The sequence below is a fragment of the Dermochelys coriacea genome, chromosome 24 (genome assembly GCF_009764565.3).
Source record: "Dermochelys coriacea isolate rDerCor1 chromosome 24, rDerCor1.pri.v4, whole genome shotgun sequence".
Classification (NCBI taxonomy): domain Eukaryota; kingdom Metazoa; phylum Chordata; order Testudines; family Dermochelyidae; genus Dermochelys; species Dermochelys coriacea.
Genome location: NC_050091.1, coordinates 965,874 through 993,567, shown reverse-complemented (window position 1 = coordinate 993,567; position 27,694 = coordinate 965,874). Strand labels below are relative to the sequence as shown.

Here is a 27,694-nt window from a genome sequence, read left to right as displayed (position 1 = left end):
CTGTTTAAGTCAAGACCAAAAAGTCATCCTCACTGGGAGAAACAAACCTCACAGCTGCAGGCTAAGTCTCTCACTAAAAGAGAGGTTTCAGAGTAGCAGCCGTGTTAGTCTGTATTCGCAAAAAAGAACAGGAGGACTTGTGGCACCTTAGAGACTAACAAATTTATTAGAGCATAAGCTTTGTTAGTCTCTAAGGTGCCACAAGTCCTCCTTTTCTTTTTGCGAATACAGACTAACACGGCTGCTACTCTGAAACATTTATTTGAGCATCAGCTTTCGTGAGCTACAGCTCACTTCATCGGATGCAACCAATCAATGCATCGGATGCATCCGACGAAGTGAGCTGTAGCTCACGAAAGCTGATGCTCAGATACATTTGTAAGTCTCTAAGATGCCACAAGTACTCCTTTTCTTTTTTACTAAAAGAGAGAGGGACGATGCAGAAGTGCCAGCAGATTTCACTATCCCATTCCCAAACCAATTTAACATGCCCTTTACAAAGAGCAGGAATAAATCCCCTTCTGTGTCCAGCTCAGCCTCCTTTAGCTGTGGTTCAGATTCCTTTTTGTTTCCCCAGCTTGCTTTTACTCTCACTTCAATCCCACAGCTCAGTTGTTGTTTTTTTTTCCACAGAAGAAGTGGAGCTTGGGAGGCAAGCGACACTACAGATGTCTTAGTTACCACAAATTACTGTCTGTATTGGGCCACTCTCATTACCACTTCAAAAGTTATTTTTCTTCCCTTGGTATCCTGCTGTTAATTGATTTATCTCCTTAGACTGACCTCACACTTGGTAAGGCAACCCCCATCCTTTCATGTATTATATCTGCTCCTGTATTTTCCACTCCATGCATCTGATGAAATGGGTTCTAGCCCACAAAAGCTTATGCCCAAATACATTTGTTATTCTCTAAAGTGCCACAAGGACTCCTCTTTGTTTTTGATAATATAGAAGTTAGAGATGGACAAACTCTCAAGACGCATCTTGTCTTCCCCCAGTCCCACCACCAGCCCTGGGTCAGTGCAGCAGTTTCCCTGTTCTCTGACATGCTGAGCACCAGTGCTCAGCTATGTATTTTAGGAAGCCCATTGTGTTTTATTCTACGTATCCAGTAATTTAAGAATTATCAAGTTACATGAATAATAAAAATATGTGTAGTGTATACTACTACACACAACTTCTATTTATGGTCACCAACAATTACTAGCCTTGGAAATAACTGCTGATCTAGGCCTCAATCAACATATACCTATATTCATCCTCGAAAGGAGTCAATATCTGATTGAGCATAAGCTTTCGTGAGCTACAGCTCACTTCGTCGGATGCATTTGGTGGAAAATCCACCAAATGCATCCGACGAAGTGAGCTGTAGCTCACGAAAGCTTATGCTCTAATAAATTTGTTAGTCTCTAAGGTGCCACAAGTACTCCTTTTCTTTTTGCGAATACAGACTAACACAGCTGCTACTCTGAAAAATATCTGATTATTTCACTATGAACAGATGTGTTCTTCTAATTACAAACCGTTTTCATGCTACAGAAGCTAACGGATTCACCAAAGAACTCATCTGTCTTTCGGACCAGCCATCTTTACTGAGGATAATAATGCTTTACAGGCTCACAGAGGTGTTGTGAGGAGAATTCTTCAGTACCTGAGTGCCACACAAACATGAAAAAAAGAAAAGGAGTACTTGTGGCACCTTAGAAACTAACAAATTTATTAGAGCATAAGCTTTCGTGAGCTACAGCTCACTTCATCATGTCACGAACATGACAGTGATGGAGGCCACAACACTATCTAGATAGGAAAAACATTTTAGCCCTTTTAAAAAGCACATGCCATATAATCAGTCCTATACTGCCACCATCTGTTCATTTTGTAATTTAAAACAAAAAACAAAAAAAACAACACAATCTGAACTTTAAAAGGACAATATTTCATTGCAACAGGTAACATTTAGCTAATGTGTCTCCAAAAGGTCCACTTGAAGAGAGAGGTCCTGGTTTCCTAGCCAAACACTGTGCTTGCTTCCTGAAAGCTTCCACATCAAGTAGAAAGTGACAGCATCTCCCAGTTCTCTCAGATCAAACTAACTGTGTTGGTGTCTACGAGTTTCCATTACTTGGATACATATCCTAACAATAAGATATGATAGACAGCACATTTCCAGGTGGTTACCGCTCACCTAGAAATGCACTACTTGGATCATCTTGTATGGCTATCATGAAACAAAATTTTGTAAAATTGGATATGTAAGTTTACCTGACCTTTCTAACACTGAAAATCAGGCCCTGGATCTTCCTGACAACCAGAAATGTTGAGCATCCAACATCAGCAGTCAAAGTCAGTGAGAGCTATAGGTGTTCAATACTTCTGCCCCAAAACTCTGTTTGAGTTCCCCATATCCTCTTAGCATTCATAAATTATAGGTCTATTACATTCATGAAACCAAAAATAACTCTGAACAAATCAAAACAGTTATGTACATTCAGGAAGATGGACATCCTCTGCTCCCATCTCATAAATCAAACTCTCCCCCAGGGCTTTAAACTCCAGGCCTTCCTTTCTATCCCAACCAAGCAAAAGATCCACTAATGCCCTTGCCTGCTAAGTTCACTTGTATACCCCCAATGGAAAAAAATCACTAGTCTTCCATTCGTCCTTTCAAGATGCTGAGACCTTCGAGACAAAAAGTGTCACTTCCTCCCTCGAAGTCTCTCTGAAAAGCATCCTCTTACACTGTGTAAAAGGGTACTACACAACAGATACGGCAGCTCTGACAGTCATTCTGATAGCAGACAGGCCTCTTCTTCCCCTAAAAGTTAGTATAAAAGTGTGGCAGTTGAACATTTAGGTCTGCCTGGTAGGTTACGTAACAGTCACGCTCTGAAGTAGGCAGCATCTGACTCAGACATTTCAAATATCATTTTAAGTTTCCTCATTCCTAGCAGAGAAGGAAGACCTTTTAATGGTACCAGAAGATTCCCAGGAGGTATTTAGCCATCCACTCCTCCACCCCACCCATCTTTTAGCAGAAACGGGAACATTAGAGTAGTGAATGTAGATTCCCCATCACTGCCCAAGAATGGTCAGATCTAACTCCATAATTTGGCAACAACACTTCCAGTAAGATGAGAGATTTGACAATGTTGCAGGCCTGCAGCAATGGTGAGCATGAAGAACGAACGCAGCGGAGGGTAGAAAAAGGAGCATTAGTCAAACCATAGGCACTTTCACAGGCAAAGCAGTTACAGTAGCCAGGAAGTACCGAACTTCAAAAGCAAGCAGCTAAGAGAAGCGTGTAGGCGCAGTTTGTAGATGTCGGTTTTAGCGGGAAGCAGCGAGGGGCAGAAGAAGGTACTGGCAGCGAAGGAAGAGTCCACACAGCGAGCTGGTAGGAAGCGCAAGTGCGGTGAGCAGCGACGGGACCCCGGGCAAAGGACAGGCTCGGAAGGCAAGAGCTGCCCTGCGGGAGGCAGGGTGTCCGCGGCGCAGGGTCTAGCCCGGGCGCGGCGGGAAGAGAAACGCCGGATCGGGCCGCTGGACCGTCCACAGTCGAGACCGTTCGCGTCTCTCGCGGGCCTCACGGTCCCCGCTCAAGGCAGGTTTCGCAGGCGCTGGGAACGGGACCGCCCCGGACCGACCGGCGGCGCTGGGCGTTTGGGGACGATCCTGAGCGGGGCGGGGGGAGCCGAGCCCGGCCGGGCGGCGCTCAGGCCCTTCGCACGGGGGGGCGCGGCGTGGGGACGAGCCCCCCCCGCCGGCGCGGATCTGCAGGGCCCCAGCAGCCAGGGGCCGGGGATCGAACCCCGCCGCGCGCGCTGCCAAGCCCGGGGCACCGGACGGGGGGGGGAACGAGCCCCCTCCCTGGATATGACCCCTCGCTGGCCACACCGCGCATGCGCCCCCCCCGTGCAGCTTCACTGCGCACGCGCTGCCTCGAGGCGCTTCCCGCTTCTCTCTCTCCCCCCCCCACCCCCGCCGCGTCTCGCCCCCGGCCCGCCCCGCGGCTCCTCACCGCTGCGCCGCTGCCGTCCCGGGACGCGGGAGCCGAGTGGCGCCGCCTGCCCGCCGGGGCTCGCGCCTGCTCCGCCTTCCCCTCCCCCCTCCGGAGACCCCGCTCTCCACAGCGCGGCGGTGCCTGGCGCGGCCTGATGGCGTCACAGCGCGACGGGGGCGGGGGCGGGCGCCGGGATAAAGCACGTGACCCCGCACGCGCTAGGTGATCGGCCGAGAGCTGGACGGGCTGCCCCGCAGGGACCCCGCCCCCTGGGCACCCCGACACCCCACCCCTCAGGAATAGACCCCGCCCCCGGGACACCCCCCGACACCCGCTCCCCTCAGGAATAGACCCCGCCCCCCGGGACACCCCCCGACACCCGCTCCCCTCAGGAATAGACCCCGCCCCCGGGACACCCCCCGACACCCGCTCCCCTCAGGAATAGACCCCGCCCCCCTGGGCACCCCCCGACACTCCCTCCCCTCAGGAATAGACCCCGCCCCCCGGGACACCCCCCGACACCCGCTCCCCTCAGGAATAGACCCCGCCCCCCTGGGCACCCCCCGACACTCCCTCCCCTCAGGAATAGACCCCGCCCCCCGGGACACCCCCCGACACCCGCTCCCCTCAGGAATAGACCCCGCCCCCCGGGACACCCCCCGACACCCCCTCCCCTCAGGAATAGACCCCGCCCCCCTGGGCACCCCCCGACACCCCACCCCTCAGGAATAGACCCCGCCCCCCGGGACACCCCCCGACACCCCCTCCCCTCAGGAATAGACCCCGCCCCCCGGGACACCCCCCGACACTCCCTCCCCTCAGGAATAGACCCCGCCCCCCTGGGCACCCCCCGACACTCCCTCCCCTCAGGAATAGACCCCGCCCCCCGGGACACCCCCCGACACCCGCTCCCCTCAGGAATAGACCCCGCCCCCCGGGACACCCCCCGACACCCGCTCCCCTCAGGAATAGACCCCGCCCCCCTGGGCACCCCCCGACACTCCCTCCCCTCAGGAATAGACCCCGCCCCCCGGGACACCCCCCGACACCCGCTCCCCTCAGGAATAGACCCCGCCCCCGGGACACCCCCCGACACCCGCTCCCCTCAGGAATAGACCCCGCCCCCCGGGACACCCCCCGACACCCGCTCCCCTCAGGAATAGACCCCGCCCCCCGGGACACCCCCCGACACCCCCTCCCCTCAGGAATAGACCCCGCCCCCCGGGACACCCCCCGACACCCGCTCCCCTCAGGAATAGACCCCGCCCCCCGGGACACCCCCCGACACCCCCTCCCCTCAGGAATAGACCCCGCCCCCCTGGGCACCCCCCGACACTCCCTCCCCTCAGGAATAGACCCCGCCCCCCGGGACACCCCCCGACACCCGCTCCCCTCAGGAATAGACCCCGCCCCCCGGGACACCCCCCGACACCCCCTCCCCTCAGGAATAGACCCCGCCCCCCTGGGCACCCCCCGACACTCCCTCCCCTCAGGAATAGACCCCGCCCCCCGGGACACCCCCCGACACCCGCTCCCCTCAGGAATAGACCCCGCCCCCCGGGACACCCCCCGACACCCCCCTCCCCTCAGGAATAGACCCCGCCCCCCGGGACACCCCCCGACACCCGCTCCCCTCAGGAATAGACCCCGCCCCCCGGGACACCCCCCGACACCCGCTCCCCTCAGGAATAGACCCCGCCCCCCTGGGCACCCCCCGACACTCCCTCCCCTCAGGAATAGACCCCGCCCCCCGGGACACCCCCCGACACCCCCTCCCCTCAGGAATAGACCCCGCCCCCCGGGCACCCCCACACCCCACCCCTCAGGAATAGACCCCGCCCCCCGGGACACCCCCCGACACCCGCTCCCCTCAGGAATAGACCCCGCCCCCCTGGGCACCCCCCGACACTCCCTCCCCTCAGGAATAGACCCCGCCCCCCGGGACACCCCCCGACACTCCCTCCCCTCAGGAATAGACCCCGCCCCCCTGGGCACCCCCCGACACCCCACCCCTCAGGAATAGACCCCGCCCCCCGGGACACCCCCCGACACCCGCTCCCCTCAGGAATAGACCCCGCCCCCCTGGGCACCCCCCGACACCCCACCCCTCAGGAATAGACCCCGCCCCCCGGGACACCCCCCGACACCCGCTCCCCTCAGGAATAGACCCCGCCCCCCGTGACACCCCCCGACACCCGCTCCCCTCAGGAATAGACCCCGCCCCCCTGGGCACCCCCCGACACCCCCTCCCCTCAGGAATAGACCCCGCCCCCCGGGACACCCCCCGACACCCGCTCCCCTCAGGAATAGACCCCGCCCCCCGGGACACCCCCCGACACCCGCTCCCCTCAGGAATAGACCCCGCCCCCCGGGACACCCCCCGACACCCGCTCCCCTCAGGAATAGACCCCGCCCCCCTGGGCACCCCCCGACACTCCCTCCCCTCAGGAATAGACCCCGCCCCCCGGGACACCCCCCGACACCCGCTCCCCTCAGGAATAGACCCCGCCCCCCGGGACACCCCCCGACACCCCCTCCCCTCAGGAATAGACCCCGCCCCCCTGGGCACCCCCCGACACTCCCTCCCCTCAGGAATAGACCCCGCCCCCCGGGACACCCCCCGACACCCCCTCCCCTCAGGAATAGACCCCGCCCCCCGGGCACCCCCACACCCCACCCCTCAGGAATAGACCCCGCCCCCCGGGACACCCCCCGACACCCGCTCCCCTCAGGAATAGACCCCGCCCCCCTGGGCACCCCCCGACACTCCCTCCCCTCAGGAATAGACCCCGCCCCCCGGGACACCCCCCGACACTCCCTCCCCTCAGGAATAGACCCCGCCCCCCTGGGCACCCCCCGACACCCCACCCCTCAGGAACAGACCCCGCCCCCCGGGACACCCCCCGACACCCCCTCCCCTCAGGAATAGACCCCGCCCCCCGGGACACCCCCCGACACTCCCTCCCCTCAGGAATAGACCCCGCCCCCCTGGGCACCCCCCGACACTCCCTCCCCTCAGGAATAGACCCCGCCCCCCGGGACACCCCCCGACACCCGCTCCCCTCAGGAATAGACCCCGCCCCCCGGGACACCCCCCGACACCCGCTCCCCTCAGGAATAGACCCCGCCCCCCTGGGCACCCCCCGACACTCCCTCCCCTCAGGAATAGACCCCGCCCCCCGGGACACCCCCCGACACCCGCTCCCCTCAGGAATAGACCCCGCCCCCGACACCCCCCTACCACCCCTCCCCTCAGAATCACCCCTCCCCCAGACCCCCCGCACCCCCCTCCCCTCAGGAATAGACCCCGCCCCTGGCGGCACCCCGACAGCTAATCCTCCCCTCAGGAATAGACCCCGGCCCCCCGGACACCCCCCGACACCCGCGTCCCCTCAGAATAGACCCCGCCCCCCCGGTACCCCCCCGACACCCGCTCCCCCTCGAATAACCCCGCCCCCCGGGACACCCCCCCCGACACCCCCTCCCCTCAGGAATAGACCCCGCCCCCCTGGGCACCCCCCGACACTCCCTCCCCTCAGGAATAGACCCCGCCCCCCGGGACACCCCCCGACACCCGCTCCCCTCAGGAATAGACCCCGCCCCCCGGGACACCCCCCGACACCCCCTCCCCTCAGGAATAGACCCCGCCCCCCGGGACACCCCCCGACACCCGCTCCCCTCAGGAATAGACCCCGCCCCCGGGACACCCCCCGACACCCGCTCCCCTCAGGAATAGACCCCGCCCCCCTGGGCACCCCCCGACACTCCCTCCCCTCAGGAATAGACCCCGCCCCCCGGGACACCCCCCGACACCCGCTCCCCTCAGGAATAGACCCCGCCCCCCGGGACACCCCCCGACACCCCCTCCCCTCAGGAATAGACCCCGCCCCCCTGGGCACCCCCCGCCACTCCCTCCCCTCAGGAATAGACCCCGCCCCCCGGGACACCCCCCGACACCCCCTCCCCTCAGGAATAGACCCCGCCCCCCGGGCACCCCCACACCCCACCCCTCAGGAATAGACCCCGCCCCCCGGGCACCCCCACACCCCACCCCTCAGGAATAGACCCCGCCCCCCGGTACACCCCCCGACACCCGCTCCCCTCAGGAATAGACCCCGCCCCCCTGGGCACCCCCCGACACTCCCTCCCCTCAGGAATAGACCCCGCCCCCCGGGACACCCCCCGACACTCCCTCCCCTCTGGAATAGACCCCGCCCCCCTTGGCACCCCCCGACACCCCACCCCTCAGGAATAGACCCCGCCCCCCGGGACACCCCCCGACACCCCCTCCCCTCAGGAATAGACCCCGCCCCCCGGGACACCCCCCGACACTCCCTCCCCTCAGGAATAGACCCCGCCCCCCTGGGCACCCCCCGACACTCCCTCCCCTCAGGAATAGACCCCGCCCCCCGGGACACCCCCCGACACCCGCTCCCCTCAGGAATAGACCCCGCCCCCCGGGACACCCCCCGACACCCGCTCCCCTCAGGAATAGACCCCGCCCCCCGGGCACCCCCCGACACTCCCTCCCCTCAGGAATAGACCCCGCCCCCCGGGACACCCCCCGACACCCGCTCCCCTCAGGAATAGACCCCGCCCCCGGGACACCCCCCGACACCCGCTCCCCTCAGGAATAGACCCCGCCCCCCGGGACACCCCCCGACACCCGCTCCCCTCAGGAATAGACCCCGCCCCCCGGGACACCCCCCGACACTCCCTCCCCTCAGGAATAGACCCCGCCCCCCGGGACACCCCCCGACACCCCCTCCCCTCAGGAATAGACCCCGCCCCCCGGGCACCCCCACACCCCACCCCTCAGGAATAGACCCCGCCCCCCGGGACACCCCCCGACACCCGCTCCCCTCAGGAATAGACCCCGCCCCCCTGGGCACCCCCCGACACTCCCTCCCCTCAGGAATAGACCCCGCCCCCCGGGACACCCCCCGACACTCCCTCCCCTCAGGAATAGACCCCGCCCCCCTGGGCACCCCCCGACACCCCCTCCCCTCAGGAATAGACCCCGCCCCCGGGACACCCCCCACACCCCCTCCCCTCAGGAATAGACCCCGCCCCCCGGACACCCCCGACACTCCCTCCCCTCAGGAATAGACCCCCCCCCCTGTGCACCCCCCGACACTCCCCCCCTCAGGAATAGACCCCGCCCCCCTGACACCCCCCGACACCCGCTCCCTCATGAATAGACCCCGCCCCCGGACACCCCCCGAACCCGCTCCCCTCAGGAATAGACCCCCGCCCCCTGGGCACCCCCGACACTCCCTCCCCTCAGGAAGACCCCGCCCCCCGGTACAAACCCCCCGACACCCCCTCCCTCAGGAATAGACCCCGCCCCCCGGACACCCCCCGACACCCCCTCCCCTCAGGAATAGACCCCGCCCCCGGGGCACCCCCCGACACCCCCTCCCCTCAGGAATAGACCCCGCCCCCCGGGACACCCCCCGACACCCCCTCCCCTCAGGAATAGACCCCGCCCCCCGGGACACCCCCGACACCCCCTCCCCTCAGGAATAGACCCCGCCCCCCGGGGCACCCCCCGACACCCCCTCCCCTCAGGAATAGACCCCGCCCCCCCGGGGCACCCCCCGACACCCCCTCCCCTCAGGAATAGACCCCGCCCCCCGGGACACCCCCCGACACCCCCTCCCCTCAGGAATAGACCCCGCCCCCTGGGCACCCCCCGACACCCCCTCCCCTCAGGAATAGACCCCGCCCCCCGGGGCACCCCCACACCCCTCCCCTCAGGAATAGACCCCGCCCCCCGGGACACCCCCCGACACCCCCTCCCCTCAGGAATAGACCCCGCCCCCCGGGACACCCCCCGACACTCCCTCCCCTCAGGAATAGACCCCGCCCCCCTGGGCACCCCCCGACACCCCCTCCCCTCAGGAATAGACCCCGCCCCCCGGGACACCCCCCGACACCCCCTCCCCTCAGGAATAGACCCCGCCCCCTGGGCACCCCCACACCCCTCCCCTCAGGAATAGACCCCGCCCCCCTGGGCACCCCCACACCCCTCCCCTCAGGAATAGACCCCGCCCCCCGGGACACCCCCCGACACCCCCTCCCCTCAGGAATAGACCCCGCCCCCTGGGCACCCCCCGACACCCCCTCCCCTCAGGAATAGACCCCGCCCCCTGGGCACCCCCACACCCCTCCCCTCAGGAATAGACCCCGCCCCCCGGGACACCCCCCGACACCCCCTCCCCTCAGGAATAGACCCCGCCCCCGGGACACCCCCCGACACCCCCTCCCCTCAGGAATAGACCCCGCCCCCCGGGACCACCCCCGACACCCCCTCCCCTCAGTAATAGACCCCGCCCCCCGGGGCACCCCCCGACACCCCCTCCCCTCAGGAATAGACCCCCCCCCCCGGGGGCACCCCCCGACACCCCCCCCCCCAGGATATACCCCCCGCCCCCCGGGGCACCCCCCGACACCCACCCCCTCCCCTCAGAATAACCCCGCCCTCCGGACACCCCCCGACACCCTCTCCCCTCAGGAATAGACCCCGCCCCCCCGGGACACCCCCGACACCCCCTCCCCTCAGGAATAGACCCCGCCCCCCTGGGACACCCCCGACACCCGCTCCCCTCAGGAATAGACCCTGCCCCCGGGACACCCCCCGACACCCGCTCCCCTCAGGAATAGACCCCGCCCCCCGGGACACCCCCCGACACCCCCTCCCCTCAGGAATAGACCCCGCCCCCTGGGCACCCCCACACCCCACCCCTCAGGAATAGACCCCGCCCCCCGGGACACCCCCCGACACCCGCTCCCCTCAGGAATAGACCCCGCCCCCCGGGACACCCCCCGACACCCCCTCCCCTCAGGAATAGACCCTGCCCCCTGGGCACCCCCACACCCCACCCCTCAGGAATAGACCCCGCCCCCCGGGACACCCCCCGACACCCCCTCCCCTCAGGAATAGACCCCGCCCCCCGGGACACCCCCCGACAGACCCCGCCCCCCTGGGCACCCCCCGACACCCCCTCCCCTCAGGAATAGACCCCGCCCCCCGGGGCACCCCCGACACCCCCTCCCCTCAGGAATAGACCCCGCCCCCTGGGCACCCCCACACCCCACCCCTCAGGAATAGACCCCGCCCCCCGGGACACCCCCCGACACCCCCTCCCCTCAGGAATAGACCCCGCCCCCCTGGGCACCCCCCGACACCCCCTCCCCTCAGGAATAGACCCCGCCCCCCGGGACACCCCCCGACACCCCCTCCCCTCAGGAATAGACCCCGCCCCCTGGGCACCCCCACACCCCTCCCCTCAGGAATAGACCCCGCCCCCTGGGCACCCCCACACCCCTCCCCTCAGGAATAGACCCCGCCCCCCGGGACACCCCCCGACACCCGCTCCCCTCAGGAATAGACCCCGCCCCCCGGGACACCCCCCGACACCCGCTCCCCTCAGGAATAGACCCCGCCCCCCGGGACACCCTCCGACACCCCCTCCCCTCAGGAATAGACCCCGCCCCCTGGGCACCCCCACACCCCACCCCTCAGGAATAGACCCCGCCCCCCGGGACACCCCCCGACACCCCCTCCCCTCAGGAATAGACCCTGCCCCCCGGGACACCCCCCGACAGACCCCGCCCCCCTGGGCACCCCCCGACACCCCCTCCCCTCAGGAATAGACCCCGCCCCCCGGGGCACCCCCCGACACCCCCTCCCCTCAGGAATAGACCCCGCCCCCTGGGCACCCCCACACCCCACCCCTCAGGAATAGACCCCGCCCCCCGGGACACCCCCCGACACCCCCTCCCCTCAGGAATAGACCCCGCCCCCCTGGGCACCCCCCGACACCCCCTCCCCTCAGGAATAGACCCCGCCCCCCTGGGCACCCCCCGACACCCCCTCCCCTCAGGAATAGACCCCGCCCCCTGGGACATCCCCCGACACCCCCTCCCCTCAGGAATAGACCCCGCCCCCTGGGCACCCCCACACCCCTCCCCTCAGGAATAGACCCCGCCCCCCGGGACACCCCCCGACACCCCCTCCCCTCAGGAATAGACCCCGCCCCCCGGGGCACCCCCCGACACCCCCTCCCCTCAGGAATAGACCCCGCCCCCCGGGGCACCCCCCGACACCCCCTTCCCTCAGGAATAGACCCCGCCCTCCGGGACACCCCCCGACACCCCCTCCCCTCAGGAATAGACCCTGCCCCCGGGGCACCCCCTGACACCCCCTCCCCTCAGGAATAGACCCCGCCCCCTGGGCACCCCGACACCCCACCCCTCAGGGACCCCTCAGGAACAGACCCCGCCCCCCGGGGCACCCCCCGACACCCCCTCCCCTCAGGAATAGACCCCGCGCCTGGGAGCACCCCCCGACACCCCCTCCCCTCAGGGACCCCTCAGGAACAGACCCCGCCCCCCAGGGCACCCCCCGACACCCCCTCCCCTCAGGAACCCCTCAGGAACAGACCCCGCCCCCCAGGGCACCCCCGACACCCCCTCCCCTCAGGAACCACCACAGACCCCCCTGACACCCCCTCCCCTCAGGAACCCCCCAGGAACAGACCCCGCCCCCGGGGCATCCCCCGACACCCCCTCCCCTCAGGGACCTCTCAGGAACAGACCCCGCCCCCCGGGGCACCCCCCGACACTCCCTCCCCTCAGGGACCCCTCAGGAACAGACCCTGCGCCCGGGGGCACCCCCCGACACCCCCTCTCCTCAGGGACCCCTCAGGAAGAGACCCTGCCCCCAGGGGCACCCCCGACACCCCTTCCCCTCAGGGACCCCCAGGAACAGACCCCACTCCCTGCCCCCTTCCCCTCAGGGACCCCCCCAGGAATAGACCCCACCCCGTGGGGCACCCACTGACACCCCTTCCCCTAAGGGGCCCCCCACCCTGGGAACAGACCCCATTCCCTGGGGCACCCCCTGATACCTCCTTCCCCTCAGGGACCCCCCAAAACTGACCCCACCCCCCAGGACACTCTCTGTTGGAATGCCCCTGGGATATTTCCCCTTACCTTCAGGCCCCCACCACCCCCGGTGGATATCCCCGTTCCCTGCAGGGATCCCCCCCGGAAAAAATCCCAACCCCTGGGATATTTTCCCTTTTCTTATAGATCCCCCCACAGGAACAGACCTCCCCAGGATACCCCATCTTTCCCTGTACCTCATGAGACATCCGTCCGTTGATGACGGGCTTCCCCCCATTGTTGGGTGCCATCTCTGAGGTACCGAAAAAGGGTCATGCGAGATGATGCTGAGCCCATAAAATTGGCCTCTGGGAGTGTGTAGTGAGCGTCCTGACAGATTTCCCAGGACAGTGACTTCAAAAAAGGGATGATCCTGGGCCAACCTGGATAGATAGCAACCCTACGCTCCGCACTCCCACAATCCGGCACTCTTCTACCCTCCCTCAGCCCCCAGGGAATGCGCTTGCCTCCCACCCAAGTGGAGCCTGCCTGGGGTTGCATCCCCCCCCACCTCAGAGGTGTGCTTCTAGCCTTCCCCTGCTTCCTGCAACATGACAGGTTGATGGCAGCTTAACAAGCTTTTAAACTGTCAGATGTTTCTTGGTCTTTCTCTGGAGTCTCAGAAGTGAGGGGTCATCAGCGACACTGAATGCACTAAGGATGCAGATAGGGATCAGACATTTGCGTGAGTAAGAACATCCACAGTTACATCAGATAGGATCGATGTGTCTAAGGAATAGAATACCTCTTGGGGCAGGGTCTAAGCTACACAGATTACTATTTCAGAGTAGCAGCTGTGTTAGTCTGTATTCGCAAAAAGAAAAGGAGTACTTGTGGCACCTTAGAGACTAACAAGTTTATTAGAGCATAAGTTTTCGTGAGCTACAGCTCACTTCATCGGATGCATCCGATAAAGTGAGCTGTAGCTCACGAAAGCTTATGCTCTAATAAATTTGTTAGTCTCTAAGGTGCCACAAGTACTCCTTTTCTTTTTACAGATTACTATATTACATATTTTCCACCGAATGCATCTGATGAAGTGAGCTGTAGCTCACGAAAGCTTATGCTCAAATAAATTTTAGTCTCTAAGGTGCCACAAGTCCTCCTTTTTTTTTAAAACTACACAATGGGCTTCTTTGCCCTGTGTTATGCTGGAGGTCAGACTAGATGACTGTAATGCAGCGTTTCTCAAACCTTTGTATGGCGACCCCTTTCACATAGCCAGCCTCTGAGTGCGACCCACCCTTATACATTAAAAACACTTTTTTTTATATTTAACACCATTATAAATGCTGGAGGCAAAGCAAGGTTTGGGGTGGAGGCTGACAGCTCGCAACCCCCCATGTAATAACTTCATGACCCCCTGAGGGGTCCCAACTCCCAGTTTGAGAACCCCTGCTGTAATGGGCCTCCCTCGCCTTAAACTCTGTAAAAGCCAGTTGCTGTGGCCTATGAGGAAGTCTACGAACAGACTATGTTTGTAATTATCTGCTACGTGGTTTCTTGCTGCTGATCCAGAGTTCTGCAGAACAGGAACTTATATCTCCTCTGGCCCCTACCCTCTGTAATCTGGATGTTTCCTCCTTTATTGAGGTCCTGGCTGGGAAATGTTGCAGTCTATTCTCCTCCCCAGTCCCTGTTTAAAAGGCAACTTCCATCCTCCCTTCCCTGAACTTCTGCCGGTAGATGACCCAGTTTGGGATGTGCCTCTCTCCCTAGCCTTCCTCTTCTGTGAGACCGATACCTCTTCTCCCAATGTACAGAGTCACACACTGGACCTTTGACTTTTCAGGGGCAGATGGGATGAATAAATGTCTTTATGGAGGATAGGGGGCCAGCATCTTCTCATGAACCATCCCTGGGATTCAGAGAGAGTGTCATGAAATTTCAAAATCTCATCACACAAAGCACATTCTGATGTTTTGGCATCAATGTGTCATAATGTTTCTTCAAAATGTTATGAAATAGCCAGAAGAAATGTAGGCCTGTAAACTGGGCCTGTACTCAGCCTGAGGAATCAGACAGGGAGCAGCCTTGGATCTAGTGCCGGATACGAGGTTCAGTCCAGCCTCATGTATTAAATAGCGGAATAGCCCTGGGTATTAGAGTGGTTGCTCTCAGGTTCATCCTTCTCTGTGGGAGCCTGCTTTACTGAAAGTGATAATGTTAGACTGGAAAACTGGGTTATCTCTTGAGTGTTTTTTGAAGAGGGCCATGGGAATGTTCAATATTCCGGAGAGCCTAGCTCTTCCTAAAATAGAGTCATTTAGACAATAAGTGTGTTTTACTTATAGGTGTCATCCATTAGGGCGAGAAATAGGCATCTTGGCAAGGGGCCATTTCACTTGTGAGTAGCACGCACTCCTCTCTTTAATAGCGCACACTGGCTACAAGATGGCTTTAGGAAGAATGCACTTTCATGAATATTTTATTTACTGCTGAATTGAGTGAATCCTAATATTGAGGGACAGCCCAGAGGAAAATGGCATCTGGGCCTGACCTGCCTTACTCCTCAATAGACAAAGAAGCAAGATTAAAGTTTTGTGATTACCCAACTGCCTATAACTTCCAGCCAGACATCTGCTACAGAAGGGAAGAAGGGACCCCACTTCAACATCTCCACTGGAAGGGTTGCGTAATGGTCAGTCTGGGAGAGGGAAAAAGTAATAAGTGCGGCAGCTAATGAGGATTCTCCCTTGAATCAGCTGGTTGAGTTGCTAGTTTTGGATTCAAGGGCCCTCTGACCTTGCATTGCATTGCCAGCGTTGTTAGTAGTCTTCAAAGTTCAGAATGCCCCCAGCTCCAGCTTCAGTATGAGTAAAGGCTGCTCATGGCCTAGGTTAGAGGCAACAAAGAGGTGCTAATGAACTTTCGGCTATCTCTAATTTCTATGGTTCCCCCTCCGCACTGAGCAGAGAACAGCTGATGCTGCTGATTTCAGTTCTTAATAAAATTTCTATTTGGAAAAACAAAGCAAAATTAACCACCCTATCATTCTTTTTTTTTCCCCACATCACTTTCCAGGAACATGGAGGCGGACTCATCCATCCTGATTAAAAAACAGCTTCATCCCTTAAATACTGCGGATTCTCCATCTCATAAGGTGAAACCCCTTTTAATTGTATTAGTATGAAAACTAGGGGCATAGAACAGATTGTTCGTGTCTGTTGCATTGTTTCTTTCCTGTAAATAGTTGTATGTAATTTACCATCTGGCAAGGAGATCAAAATATCTAGACAGCAACTACTTTGAATACAGTATGAGTAGCATAAAGTGTAATGGTGTAAGGTATTGTTTTTCCACCTGAAGGGTAAGGTGGTCAGTGTAATGTTTTTGACACCATGTCATGTTGTTGGTTTACATGGGTATAACTGGTAGGCAGTAGTTGCCCCTCACAAGTAATTCAGACAGAGAAGGTAAAGCCGCAGTTCTGCATTGTGTGTGGCTGGACCCCCCACTGGGATTGCTCGGCAGCTCAGGAATCCACTGCGTGGAGCTCATTGTAGGACTGGGGCCTGAGGCAGTAAGCAGACTTTACTGGTAGCTTCAAAAAAGAATTGCATTACAGCTAACTGTGAGCATTTTCCTAAGTACTGACAGCATTTTCATTCACAGGTTTCAGAGTAGCAGCCGTGTTAGTCTGTATTCGCAAAAAGAAAAGGAGTACTTGTGGCACCTTAGAGAATAACAAATTTGTTAGTCTCTAAGGTGCCACAAGTACTCATTTTCATTCAGTTTAATAGAACTTGTCTGACTAGCCGTAGGAGCTCTGTTTGGGGATCCTGGTAAATTGCAGTCAGCACCCTCTGGGCAAGTCATTAATGTGTCCTTGGTATGACTGTAAAAAAAACAGTCATATAGAAACGTAAATGTAATGAACCCCTCATTTTTAGACTTTGTAACTCATAAGTGCACATTGATGCCCCAATGCTGCGAACTCTTATGTATGTATTTAACTTTGCCACCAGGAGTAGTTCCACTGATTTAATTTGGGACCATGCACAGTAGTAATGCTAAGCAGGTGCATTAGTCTTTGCAGGATCGGGACCTTGTGCTTTAGACCCAATGGAACTTATTCTCTTCCTTGGCATAAGAAAAGGAAAATGAAGATTCTCATGTTTCAGAGTAGCAGCCGTGTTAGTCTGTATTCGCAAAAAGAAAAGGAGGACTTGTGGCACCTTAGAGACTAACACATTTATTTGAGCATAAGCTTTCGTGAGCTACAGCTCACTTCATCGGATGCATTCAGTGGAAAATACAGTGGGGAGATTTATATACACACACAGAGAACATGAAACAATGGGTTTTATCATACACACTGTAAGGAGAGTAATCACTTAAGATGAGCCATCACCAGCAGGTAGGGAGGGTGGGGGGAAGGAAGAAAACCTTTCATGGTGATAATCAAGGTGGGCCATTTCCAGCAGTTGACAAGAATGTCTGAGGAACAGTGGGGGGTGGGTGGGGGGAATAAACATGAGGAAATAGTTTTACTTTGTGTAATGACCCATCCACTCCCAGTCTCTATTCAAGCCTAAGTTAATTGTATCCAGTTTGCAAATTAATTCCAATTCAGCAGTCTCTCGTTGGAGTCTGTTTTTGAAGTTTTTTGTTGAAGAACAGCCTCTCTCAGGTCTGTAATTGAGTGACCAGAGAGATTGAAGTGTTCTCCGACTGGTTTTTGAATGTTATAATTCTTGGCGTCTGATTTGTGTCCATTTATTCTTTTACGTAGAGACTGTCCAGTTTGGCCAATGTACATGGCAGAGGGGCATTGCTGGCACATGATGGCATATATCACATTGGTAGATGCGCAGGTGAATGAGCCTCTGATAGTGAGGCTGATGTGATTAGGCCCTATGATGGTGTCCCCTGAAGAGATATGTGGACAGAGGTGGCAACGGGCTTTGTTGCAAGGATAGGTTCCTGGGTTAGTGGTTCTGTTGTGTGGTGTGTGGTTGCTGGTGAGTATTTGCTTCAGACTGGGGGGCTGTCTGTAAGCAAGGCCTGGCCTGTCTCCCAAGATCTGTGAGAGTGATGGGTCGTCCTTCAGGATAGGTTGTAGATCCTTGATGATGCGTTGGAGAGGTTTTAGTTGGGGGCTGAAGGTGATGGCTAGTGGCGTTCTGTTATTTTCTTTGTTGGGCCTGTCCTGTAGTCGGTGACTTCTGGGTACTCTTCTGGTTCTGTCAATCTGTTTCTTCACTTCAGCTCAGGGCTGGGGATCTGAGACAGACACCACGTATCATGAGACTTATGATAAAATTACAAGAAATGACAACACTGGCAAGTGAGGGGTAAGATGCTCCCTTTCTGATGCGGGGGGAGGGGTAGACGGAGCACTTCACACCCACTTTGCACTGGTGTAAGTCACTCCACAGGATGCAGGGCATGGAAGTCTCAAGCCCTAGATCTGTTCAGTTTTTTATTGCTCGTGATCATTCTGTAAATTGAAACAATCTTGATTAATTTAGTGCTTATTTGTTATTCTTAAACCCAACAGAGCCTCTCTTTCCTGCACAGGAATGATCTATAGTCTGCCTTGAAATAATCTATGCTAGGAATTATGGGGCTATAGATCATTATGCAATGTAGACATTTACATGCAATGAGTTTCAGCTAATCAATGGGAGCTCATCCTTAGGTCTCCTTATTTATGGAAAATTGGCTGGATTCCAAACTCCCTTCAATAGGAATGTGGCTCACTGCTCTGCAGATTGCAAGTTGCCAAAGTCACATCTTTAATAACTGCAGTTTTATCTATTTAATTTTAAAAGAAACCTTAATACCCTGTCTGCATTCTGGAGTTATAACGACAAACACTCACTTCTTGTTTGGGAACGGGCTGGGCGAGTGAGTTTATACTGGAGATAAGGAGCTTGCCTGGGGCCAGTGTTTAATAACTGATTAATGGGTCGGAGTACAGAAAAATGTGGGCACGGTGTAGTCATTGAGTCAGTAATTATGGTGGGCTGTTTGGCAGCCCCCACAAACTGGTGGACATTGTTGAAGCACAGGAAGATGACGTGCTTTCATTTCATGCTCTGCATTATCTGCTGAGATTCAGCAAGTGCACCCGGCTGAGGGGGACATGGGCTCAGTCAGCTCTTGGCTCTGTGAGGGTGGGGGATCTGGGGCTGGTTTGTTATAGCTCTATGAAGTGCTTCTTTTTCTTCTTAGTCCTTCCTCCTGGGAGATGGAGAGGTGGGTCCAAGTGGTTTGCTCTCCTAAAAGGTTGCAGAGAGCTCTCCAGAGGCCACACGGTGGCAGCATTTGCTCAAGAAGCAGCTAGGCAAGGAGATTCTGGAACCTGCAGCTAGGGTCTGATTGTGATGTATTGCTTTTAAATCACAGGTTTCAGAGTAGCAGCCGTGTTAGTCTGTATTCGCAAAAAGAAAAGGAGTACTTGTGGCACCTTAGAGACTAACAAATTTATTAGAGCATAAGCTTTCGTGAGCTACAGCTCACTTCATCGGATGCATTTGGTGGAAAAAACAGAGGAGAGATTTATATACACACACACAGAGAACATGAAACAATGGGTTTATCATACACACTGTAAGGAGAGTGATCACTTAAGATAAGCCATCACCAACAGCAGGGGGGGGAAAGGAGGAAAACCTTTCATGGTGACAAGCAGGTAGGCTAATTCCAGCAGTTAACAAGAATATCAGAGGAACAGTGGGGGGTGGGGTGGGAGGGAGAAATACCATGGGGAAATAGTTTTACTTTGTGTAATGACTCATCCATTCCCAGTCTCTATTCAAGCCTAAGTTAATTGTATCCAGTTTGCAAATTAATTCCAATTCAGCAGTCTCTCGTTGGAGTCTGGTTTTGAAGCTTTTTTGTTGAAGGATAGCCACTCTTAGGTCTGTGATCGAGTGACCAGAGAGATTGAAGTGTTCTCCAACTGGTTTTTGAATGTTATAATTCTTGACGTCTGATTTGTGTCCATTCATTCTTTTACGTAGAGACTGTCCAGTTTGGCCAATGTACATGGCAGAGGGGCATTGCTGGCACATGATGGCATATATCACATTGGTAGATGCGCAGGTGAACGAGCCTCTGATAGTGTGGCTGATGTGATTAGGCCCTATGATGGTATCCCCTGAATAGATATGTGGACAGAGTTGGCAACGGGCTTTGTTGCAAGGATAGGTTCCTGGGTTAGTGGTTCTGTTGTGTGGTGTGTGGTTGCTGGTGAGTATTTGCTTCAGATTGGGGGGCTGTCTGTAAGCAAGGACTGGTCTGTCTCCCAAGATCTGAGAGAGCGATGGCTCGTCCTTCAGGATAGGTTGTAGATCCTTGATGATGCGTTGGAGAGGTTTTAGTTGGGGGCTGAAGGTGATGGCTAGTTGCGTTCTGTTGTTTTCTTTGTTGGGCCTGTCCTGTAGTAGGTGACTTCTGGGTACCCTTCTGGCTCTGTCAATCTGTTTCTTCACTTCAGCAGGTGGGTATTGTAGTTGTAGGATTCAGAGTAGCAGCCGTGTTAGTCTGTATTCGCAAAAAGAAAAGGAGTACTTGTGGCACCTTAGAGACTAACAAATTTATTAGAGCATAAGCTTTCGTGAGCTACAGCTCACTTCATCGGATGCATTAATGCATGATAGAGATCTTGTAGGTGTTTGTCTCTGTCTGAGGGGTTGGAGCAAATGCGGTTATATCGTAGCGCTTGGCTGTAGACAATGGATCGAGGATTATAACATTCAAAAACCAGTTGGAGAACACTTCAATCTCTCTGGTCACTCGATCACAGACCTAAGAGTGGCTATCCTTCAACAAAAAAGCTTCAAAACCAGACTCCAATGAGAGACTGCTGAATTGGAATTAATTTGCAAACTGGATACAATTAACTTAGGCTTGAATAGAGACTGGGAATGGATGAGTCATTACACAAAGTAAAACTATTTCCCCATGGTATTTCTCCCTCCCACCCCACCCCCCACTGTTCCTCTGATATTCTTGTTAACTGCTGGAATTAGCCTACCTGCTTGTCACCATGAAAGGTTTTCCTCCTTTCCCCCCCCTGCTGTTGGTGATTGCTTATCTAAGTGATCACTCTCCTTACAGTGTGTATGATAAACCCATTGTTTCATGTTCTCTGTGTGTGTGTATATAAATCTCTCCTCTGTTTTTTCCACCAAATGCATCCGATGAAGTGAGCTGTAGCTCACGAAAGCTTATGCTCTAATAAATTTGTTAGTCTCTAAGGTGCCACCAGTACTCCTTTTCTTATTGCGAATACAGACTAACACGGCTGCTACTCTGAAACCTTGCTTTTTTCTGTAGCACAGCTCCCCCATCCAACTTTCTGTTCTAAGGACAGTTCTAGTATAAGGCTGCCGTTCCTGTAGAGCTTCATTTTAAACCGCTTTCAAGGACACTGGAACCTCCATTCTCCGCTCCTGACATCAGCCTGTTCTCACCAGGCAGAGAAGGGCTGGTGGCCTTCATTTGTAGTGGACCTTCTTTTTGCTCCCTGAATCCAACAGCCTACGTTTTTATTTAAGATGAATGGATTCCTGGGGTGGGTGATGCTGAATTAATAGCCCTGGAGTCTTCTCGTTATCCATGGAGCAGGTACAAACTTCTCCCACACCCATGCACTGTCTTTGCACTGGGTGGATCAGCTCAAGATAGGATTAGTTTTGGCCTCCTGGCAGAGGCTCCCAGCGAGAAGTAAGGGGTTTTGTCACATAGCTCTAAAAACTAGACTGATGTCACTCCTTCATTTCACATGGCCCCCACAACAGGTAGCATTGTCTTCACTTGGGGCCCATGCAAACCAGTGACCTAGACTGGAAAGTCTCCACATCCCATATGCCTTCAGTTCCCCTTTACATTTTTTTCAATATTTGTTGTTGTTGCTAAAAGCCTTGTGACAATATCACAGTGTGTGAGTGAACAGACGTCCAACAGGGTGTGTTTAAGACGGTACCTTTGTTCCAACATGAGCGTGGGACGATTAACAATCCTGCCAAGCAAAGTGTCACAGGTACGTGTCCATTACATTAGCACGAGACACTAGTGAAATGATAGGTGAATGAGCTGGTATGGACCATTAACCAAACAATGTGTAAACTGACTTGTACACATGCACTAGGAGGTAGGTTGCATACAGCAATGTACCACCTGGTCTGCTTGTCCTGTGCAGGAAGAGGGCTGTGGCATCTTGTGTCTGTCAGGAGAGTTTCTGCTGCTTTGTCAGAATGGCTGTCTCCGCACTGGAGGGGAGATGCCTTTCATTCCTAAAACGTGGCGGGAAGGCAGCTCACTTCACCTCCTTGTCCCTTGCTAATGTCGAGAGCGGGGTGGGTTTCCAAGCTTTCTGGTGGGTCCCAGAAATGAGCTGTATTGTCTGGGGCATTGCACAAGCTGTTCCTTTCAGGATTTCTTGCTGTTGAATGAATGATTGAACCTGAACTTTGATAAAACTGAGGCAGCTGCCGTGGCTGTTCTCCAGAGAAGTGTCAGCAACAATTACTCATCTTGCTAGCTGCGGGTGTGGGGATGGAGGGAAGCCAGGCTCCGGGGAGAGCAACAATGTCTGTCCAGCTGTTGGTTACGCACTTGCCTGGTCCGACAGTGTGATGACATTCTCACATTTGCACAGCTTGCCTTTAGTCTATTAAAGTTGCGCCATCGCAAAGCAGATGGGAATCAATTTCAGGAGCCAAAATCTAGGAGCTCCCTCATCAGCTATAGCAGTGGAAGGTGTTAGCATCCTTAGGGCTGTTCCACAAGGAGTACGTCTTAGTACAAAGAGGCATCGGAACATTTTGATTCTCAGGCAGTATCCCTGGCTGACCATCCCTTGACGTATAACACTGGGTAAGCTGCAGGCATAGTCAGATCCAGCTTCGAGTGTTCTGCAGGGCAGGCCAGGGCTGTTCTTATCTAGAACCCAGAAACACAGGGATGCCTAATTGAATTTATAGGATGCCAACTGTTGTAGTATCTAGTTGGCATGTCCTAACCCTCAGTGTGCCTTCGTGAACCACGATCCCAGGCCGCACTGTGCGAGGGGGACTGTAGTCATGCTGGGCTGCCCTTCGGTTTTGAAGAGGAGGGTGCCCCATTTTTATGGAAGTCAGGTGTGGGCCTCAGCATAGGCTGCTGGTGAAAATATTTGTCACCCCCATTGTCCGCTCCTGGCCTGTGGGCCTGGGTCCCGCTCTCTGCTCCAGCCTCTTGCCACTCAGATTTGGAGGCGCCTGCCACAGTGGCACTTGGCATGCATGTCTGTGTGCAGGTGAGGCCCTCCCCTGCACAATCAACTGAGGATCTCCCTGCTTTCCCTGGAACTTTCATCCTATCCCACCAAACCTTCCTGGGAAGTGCAGCTCAGGCCCCCTACCGGGATTCTACCCACCAGGAATCCAGCGTGCAGGTGGGGCCCTCCCTCTGCTACACCCCATGCCCTCCCTGGCCCTGGCGGACATGGGCGTTACCTGCTGAGCTGGGCATCCAGGTGGGCAACAGGGTGGCTCAGAAAACAGACAGGGGAGGCTGAGCCCCCTCTAGCCCTAGCCACCTGCTGCCTATAAGCCGTGGGCTCCTGACACATGGCTGGCACGGGTCTCATTTGGGGATAACACGGAGGCTCTGTGATGGCAGTAGCTGTACTGTCTTGGTGTTCCAATGGCTAAGAGGACTTTTGCTCATCTGGGCCAGGTGGATACCACACTATTTAGTGCTGCTGCTTTCCATGGCATAGGAAAGAAGCTTTCATGCTGTTCCAGAATATTCTATCCCAGTTGAGCTCTGTCAGGCTGTCGCTCAAGAGCATAAGCACCAAGCTCAGGGAAACTGGTAAGAACCAGGGCACAAACCCCAAATTGCCTGGGTGTTCTAGACTTAGATTTCACCAACAAATTATCAAGTGTAAACTTCCCAGGCACCATAACAGCCTAAGTATGGAGCCACTGGCCATCCCCTTGGGTCCTCTGTTCTGTCATGCCACCTACCTTTGTGATAGATGGTTCCTTATACCAAGTATCACAATAATGTTCAGGTTGCTCCCAGACCCCAAAGACCAGTCACCTGTCCTAGGTCGGTTGCACTTTAGAGCTCACACCAAAGACAACACTTGCAGCCAATCCTATAATAAACTATGGAACGATTTGTTATATAAGAAAAGGAAACGAGAGTTCTTTACGAGGTTAAAGCAGGTAAACACAGATGCACACAAATGAGTTCCAATGTTAAGCTTCAAAAAGTACTAAAAGCTTCTATCATAAGCAAGCTCTGTTTTCCTTTAGGGCTAGTCCAGGCTAAGCATGGGAGAGCTGTTGCTTATGCCTAATAATCCTTGCACCCCAGAGTCCAAGCACATAAAGATCCAGTTCCTCCTTGTTAGGGGCTTTTTTTCCCTTTCCCCCTTTCTGCTTCCAGTTGCAAACTCAGCTGATGGAGGAATTCACTTGCAAGTCTCATCTTCATGGGGGAAGAGGAAAGGTAAACAACAGTCTTTGGACCCTTTCAATGTTCCACTCTGGTCTGTCTCGCATTGATGGGCCTTCATGGTCAGGCAGGACAATGAGACCCATTGGAGACTCGCATTTCACACTAGTTAACGTTTCTCTCCTGTCTGGTGATTTACACGGTTGCAAAGGCTTATGGTACAAATGTTCAAATCTTACCGTACAGTGTGGGATACAGACATTATAAGTGACATTAATGCAGACAGCAGCTCACAAGTGTTCAATAAAGTCTAAACATGAAATACATTCTTATCATTCTAATGCCTGTTTTAACACTGCTAACATGGAGGTGAGCCAGACTGGGTATTTGTCAGTGTTCAGTGGAGACATGGGGAGCTTGGCATGGCTGGCACCAGGTCTGCCAGGATCACGGACTCCTCCTTGTAATATCCAGGCCCGCTGGGCAATGGCCTGGGTGCGTGTGCATTGGATAGGAGGCTAAGTGGGGCTTCCTGGGGAGGTGTCTTTGTTCTGCAGGAAGGGTGGCCATGCTGTTTCTCTGGCAGCGCTGGTTATTGGGGGGATTGGTGGTGAAAAGTGGGTCAGTGTCACCCCTCCGGATTACTGTACCTGACACAGCAGTTCCCGGAGAGTGAATCAGTTACACTAATAACCTTCCCTAATCCCAGACTTCATTCAGCTTTTTAATGTGTGTCAGCATATGCTGCATTAATATTCCATCGTGCATTTAGTCTTGAGCCATAACCGTTCTCTCAGGCTCCCCTCCCGTTGTGTGCAGGACAATCTGTCGGAGGAAGAGCGCTGTACTCTGCATTCAGAGAGACTGAAAGGGAGGAGTTTAAAGTAAGCCCTGAAGTGAGGGTGCTTCTGGCCAAACCTGACTCTTTCTCAGTGTGGCCTTCTCTGCTTTGCCAGCAGCACCCCACAGCTCCCTTCTCCAGGCTACCCTTTATGGTTTGGACTCCTGCCCAGGCTGCTGAGCTAAGGATACATGTCTGCTGCCACTCCCACAAGGAAGTGAGATAATAACAAACTAAAACAAAACTCCTTCCTTCCAGATTCCTGATGTGACCTGTCTTATCTGTGCACCTTCTGGACTGTCAGCTCTTTGGGGCAGGATCTGTCTGACCTTTGCTTACAGATAGCTACACCACACTGGCTGGAGATTCATCCTCAGGGGTGTGACTCTTTGATTGCAGTGCAGCTACCCTGGGGGAATGCAGCTCACTGCTCTTCCCTCCTGTTCTGAGCCATCTGCCAGAAGCCCAGCAGCCATCCTCATTTAAATCTACTTTGGCCCAGCAGGGAAGACACCCAGGTCTGAATTTACCCAGAGTAGCCACAGTATTTGCTTGGTATCATCTTGAAGCTCAGCTGAGTGGATTCCCCCCACCTGCCCCATCATATTCCTCAAGAAACTTCAGGAACCTCCTTAAAAGGCCAGGAGATAGGTGGCCCTCGACTCTTCGCTTGTTCATATTTATGTAGCTCTGGAGAGCCGAGAGACGGTATAATGTGTTTGTCTAGCAAGTGAAACACTAGTGCATCTGGGCCTCTGAAAGGTTTTCCCCACATAAAGGAGTAATTTCTGCATCCCATGGGAGCCTATTACACCTTGCTCAGGACTCTCTTATTCTCTACAGATTATCATTTTATAATGATAAAGCCAACAGAAGGAGCCGAGATGTGGATCAGACAGTGATCTGTGCAGATAGAGAGGCAGGGATGGAGATAGAGATGATAAATGGATAGAAAGATAGCTGTTTGCAAACCTCAGAGACTTATGTACGGTACTGTAATTGGATGGCCTGAGCTGATTTCTTTGCATACAACATTTTTTTAATCTGAGAGAGAGAGAGAGAGAAATATGTATTGTTTCTTTCATGAATTCCCTGTGGCAGCTGTGGTACATTAAGGGAAAAGAGAAGGAGAAGAAAAAATAGAGGCACCAGGTGGCTGAATATCTAGCAGCTTAATTGATTTCTCTTTAATGAGTATAAAGCCTGTTGCTCCTGACCAACATCCAGTGCCAGCTTCAGAGCAAGCCGTGTCCTCCAATGGCTTTGGGGTAGCTTGGTGTGTGTCTCAGGGAGGCAGGGGTCAGCACTGCAAATGGAACATTGCAGGATTAAGGACACCAGTGTGGAAGTGGGCTTGTTCTGACACAGGAGGAGAGGTCATTTTGCTGCCTCCTGCTTGTTGTTATCCACCATTCTATCTATCTGGTCTGATCTAATCTGATCTGTTTTCTGCAAGAGGTTGACCCAGGCGCCCAAAGCAGTTTTCTTTTATCCCCCTCTCCAAAGGGACTCTCTCTCCTAGGCTTGGTCTACACTATGAACTTATATTGGTATAGGCGCGTCTCTCGAGGTGTGAGAGAGAGAACTACACCGACCTAACCCCAGGTGTAGATGGCACTAGGTCGATGGAAGAATTCTTCTGTCAGCCTAGCTGCCGTTTTTTGGGGAGATGGATAACCACGCTGATGGGACAGGCCCTCCTGTTGGGATAGGGAGTGTCTGCACTGAAGTGCTGTTGTGATTTAAGTGTAGACATAGCCTTATGGCTCTGGGAACTGGGTAGATCCCATGGGACTTGCATCTGAATTGCTATTTTCTCTTCATGCTCCTCTCCACATCCAGCCCTCCAGTTTTTTTGCTCAGAGGGGTCCTGAAAATTTTTTCTGCTGTAGCTTGTGGTGGCAGGCTGGAGAAAGCGGAGAGCCCCTGCTCTGGAGCAGAGCACAAGAGGAGAAGCAGCTCCGAAGGAGGAGAGGGATGGACATGTTGAAAGGAGCTTAGTGAATGTCAGAAAAATGTGATTTCTTTTAAATCCAAGGGCCATGTTCTGCTCTGGTCAATGCTGATGTGAATCTGGAGAGACTCCAGCTGATCACTCCAGTTTACTCCCGTGTAACTGTAATGAGCAGAAGCCAATTCATTTTCCTTACTTGCCTGTGGCTGTTACCTTACTGTCTGCCAGGAATCATTTGGTGTCGGGGGCCGATGCGTGTATGGCACCAGGTTTGTTGAAGTCAGGAGGTTACTTCTGCTTCCACTGCAGTCCATGGAGAGCTTTCTGCTCATCCCCCACCCTCAGCAATATCCAATGTGATATTCTGTTTCTCTTCGGTAGTGGTCTCTGTTCTTGGTGAGTGCAGAGATGCATCATGCACCCATTCCATCGCCTGCAAGGTGGGGGATCTGAAAATAACTGCATTAGTCATGGCAGTGCCTAAAAATCCCTGAGAAGCTGTGGCTGTGTCACTCCCCGGCGTAGCGAACGGGGCATGCCTAC

General features: G+C 55.7%; 2 protein-coding genes and 1 long non-coding RNA gene across 5 annotated transcripts in view; 2 read left to right on the top strand and 1 right to left on the bottom strand.

The window, feature by feature from the left end:
* ADAR (adenosine deaminase RNA specific) overlaps positions 1–4,208 on the bottom strand; it is a 29,508-nt gene extending 25,300 nt beyond the window's left edge. The window contains exon 1 of one of the 3 annotated variants that reach the window (XM_038383187.2): positions 4,020–4,208. The gene's annotated coding sequence lies outside the window, so the exon portion shown is untranslated. The remainder of the gene's footprint in view (positions 1–4,019) is intronic. The other 2 variants (XM_038383186.2, XM_043501830.1) reach the window with 2 other exon arrangements.
* On the top strand, positions 3,320–4,156 carry LOC119848017 (basic proline-rich protein-like). Its single transcript, XM_038383377.1, has one exon. It carries the CDS (start codon positions 3,320–3,322, stop codon positions 4,154–4,156), a length of 837 nt encoding a protein of 278 aa, XP_038239305.1.
* An 8,707-nt stretch (positions 4,209–12,915) lies between the features above and the next one.
* Positions 12,916–27,694, top strand: part of LOC122457346 — a 41,049-nt gene continuing 26,270 nt past the window's right edge. Inside the window, exons 1-2 of the long non-coding RNA XR_006276849.1 lie at positions 12,916–13,511; positions 15,978–16,056. This is a non-coding gene — a long non-coding RNA (uncharacterized LOC122457346). The remainder of the gene's footprint in view (positions 13,512–15,977; positions 16,057–27,694) is intronic.

Excerpts from the sequence above, each read along its gene's own strand:
- LOC119848017 (XM_038383377.1), top strand. The coding sequence starts at position 3,320 with ATGTCGGTTTTAGCGGGAAGCAGCGAGGGGCAGAAGAAGGTACTGGCA.